Source organism: Helianthus annuus, chromosome 4 (genome assembly GCF_002127325.2).
Source record: "Helianthus annuus cultivar XRQ/B chromosome 4, HanXRQr2.0-SUNRISE, whole genome shotgun sequence".
Classification (NCBI taxonomy): domain Eukaryota; kingdom Viridiplantae; phylum Streptophyta; class Magnoliopsida; order Asterales; family Asteraceae; genus Helianthus; species Helianthus annuus.
In genome coordinates, this window is record NC_035436.2 from 29329928 (window position 1) to 29332843 (window position 2916).

General features: G+C 34.3%; 1 protein-coding gene across 1 annotated transcript; it reads left to right on the plus strand.

Moving 5' to 3' along the window:
- Positions 1-1290: 1290 nt before the first annotated feature.
- On the plus strand, positions 1291-2628 carry LOC110933113 (protein FAR1-RELATED SEQUENCE 5-like). Its single transcript, XM_022176352.1, has 4 exons — positions 1291-1668; positions 1845-2064; positions 2173-2429; positions 2533-2628. Exons 1-4 carry the CDS (start codon positions 1291-1293, stop codon positions 2626-2628), a joined length of 951 nt encoding a protein of 316 aa, XP_022032044.1.
- Positions 2629-2916: the final 288 nt, after the last annotated feature.

Sequence of the window (2916 nt, forward strand, 5' to 3'; positions counted from 1 at the left end):
AAAAGGCCCATTCTGTGAATTCTTATATTGATACGTTGTCTTCATCAACCACGTATAATATTTTATTTCTCAGTACCTTATATAATGAGCGTTCGCTTCTTGAGCCTAGGCGCATTTTCCGGGCGAGGCGCACCTAAAACGCCTTGTGTTGTGAAAGGCGCTATTATAGTGAGTTTCAGGCCAAAAAACGACTTTTCGGCAACATGTCTGACCAGATTCCGACAAACTTCAACAATTTTAATGCTAAATTTAATCCGGACACGTTTGTGGTTGTGATTGCATCACTGGAGAAGAAGATAGAAAGAATATGATAAAGATGAAAACCCATAGACCAAAATGTAGAATTTGTAGATCTTTTGTGTTGATATGGTTGATAAAACTTACCTTAACAGTAAAAACATGTTGCTTTGCAGGAAAGCTACACACTCTTGTAGAAAAATAACACTGTTTCACAATAGTGACCACACATAATTAAAAGTCAATTTTCTTTCAAGATAATTTTTATTATTAATATAGTTACTACAAACTATATAGGTTAGAAATTCTTTTACACCAAATATTTTGTTATTCAAGTTCTAGAATTACGTTTTGTTTTAAGCACTGATTAGATGATATTGAAGTTTATATAAGAGTTTTGTGTTTATTGTATTTGAAAATAGTACTATTTTTCTAATATATAATATCTTTTTAATTTTTTATTTATGAGCTCTTTTTTTCTCAGCCCTCACTTTTTTTATGCTTTTCGTCTAGGCCTCAGGCGAGGCTTATGCAACTTTGATAACTATAGTTGTAGGTACGTTGCGTTTACATTTCTACTTTTTTTTAGAAATCGGTATGCCTTTCGTAAAGCACGGGTGAATCCACTAAAGGATTAATAAACTAACGAAATATGAGTATCGCGTTGTGAATTGTTGTCGCCGCCGCATCGCGTGAGTTCCTGCTAGTGTGTGTATGTGTGTGTATATATATATATATAGAGAGAGAGAGAGATGGATCATTAGAAACTCTATCTAACCATTACTAAACCCTATACTCTAATCTCTAAACCCTAAACCTTAAAAGCTAAACCCTAAAGGCTAACACCTAGAAACTAAAGAAAACTAAATGCTAAACCTAAACCTTTAAAGATAACCCCTGAGCTCTAAATATTAAACCAAAAACTCTAAAAACTATACCTTATAAAAAAATTAATACAAATATCAATCGTTTGAAGAGTTCAATTTAGATGATAATGACTGGCTTTCTTATATTTTTGCATTTAGGGATTCTTGGATCACTGCATACTATAGAATGGAGGAACTGTCGGGCCTTATGCGTACGACATGGATGTCGAATAGTAAGAACCATTTTTTTGGACAAGTGTGCAATGCAAAATCTACTCTTGTTGAGTTCATGACTCATTACGAAACTGCAATAGAAAGACAACGTCACACGCACCAGAGAAATGATCATGAATCTCGATACAAACGCCCCCAGTTGAAAAGTAATTATAAAGTGTTTGAGAGCCAAGCTGCTGCTGTGATATACACAAAAAATATTTTTTGTGACATTCAAGCTGAGCTAATCGGGATTGGGGATTGCTTAAATCAACATTATGAAGAGCAGCCCGATGGGTTTGTTAAGTTCTACATAAATGATTTCCAGCAGCCTTGTAAATCCTTATTCGAGGTAAACAATGGCGTTTTTCGCGTATTTTATTTGGCGTTTTCTGAGTATGATGTTTATTATATTTTTAAACATTTATTTTTCTGCCAGAAGTTTTTTTGTTTGTTGTTTGATGGTGTTTTATACGTACAATGTCTGCGTGACGTTTTATACATACATTGTTTTTGGCGTTTTTTCAGGTAATGTACCGTAAGTCTGATTGCACCAGCACTTGCTCATGCAGGCGTTTTGAGCAGTTTGGTTTGCTATGTATATTTTATGTTTTGAGAAGTCAGGATATTAAGGAATTTCCAAAACAGTGCATTTTGAATAGATGTCGAAAAGAGGCTTCGCCAAATTGCTCTTCGGATCATTCAATGAGTCGTGATTTTATGACCGAGCTTGATCCCGATGTGCAAAGTATGATGCGAGAAATTATTTTTGCAACTGAGTATATACTTTGAACCGTTTATCTTGTAATATGGAGGAGTTATCCTTATACACAACCTTATATGAAAAATGTTCAAGATAAGCGGTTTGTTGCTCCTCCTCCTAGTACTAGGGATAGATTTGCTGAGATAACAGGGCAATATCAAAACGACAAGAATCTGATAAGAGTCCCTGTTGGGTCTAAGTCGAAAGTTTCTAGATCTTGCAAGCGTTTGAAATCCAAACAAGAGGAAGCAATTGAAAAAATAAAAACAAAAGGGAAGCCCAGGGCGAAAGAAAGACAGTGTAAGAATTGTAAAGCTTTCGTATACTACGCATATACATGCAAGAAGGCCGTAATTAAAAGACAATGGACACGGTCTTCGAGTGCAAGTGAAGAGTAGTTTGGCTTTTTTTATTTTTTTATTTTTTTTATTTTTTTCCTATGCAATTTTTTAGCATGTAAGAACACACAATATTGAGAACAAAACTGAATCTTCAATAAACGACGTTTTCCCATCTGTGGCTTTTGAACTATTTGGCGATTTAAATTGAATGGTATTTAGTAAAATATGGCATTTGTTTTTGGTGTGATCAATGGAAGGGCTTGAGACGTTGTTTATATAAGATGTTTTTGGTGCGTAGTTTAGGCGGAAATTTTTTTTATAGTAAATGTCAGTAATTCAGTTACTGTTTGTTCAGCTTTATCTGTTAAAGCTGTGACGCGTTCCATCATTAAGTAGTTTGGCGTTTTAGATAAAGATGGAAAAATACAACTAATTAAATTTTGTAAGGCAAAATAATGTTATGGCGTTTGAAACACAAAGATGGCGTTTTGAAACA

Coding starts and splice junctions, on each gene's coding strand:
- LOC110933113 (XM_022176352.1), top strand. CDS start 1,291: ATGGAGGAACTGTCGGGCCTTATGCGTACGACATGGATGTCGAATAGT. Junction 1,669..1,844: donor CTTGTAAATCCTTATTCGAG/GTAAACAATGGC, acceptor GCGTTTTTTCAG/GTAATGTACCGTAAGTCTGA. Junction 2,065..2,172: donor GCTTGATCCCGATGTGCAAA/GTATGATGCGAG, acceptor AAAATGTTCAAG/ATAAGCGGTTTGTTGCTCCT.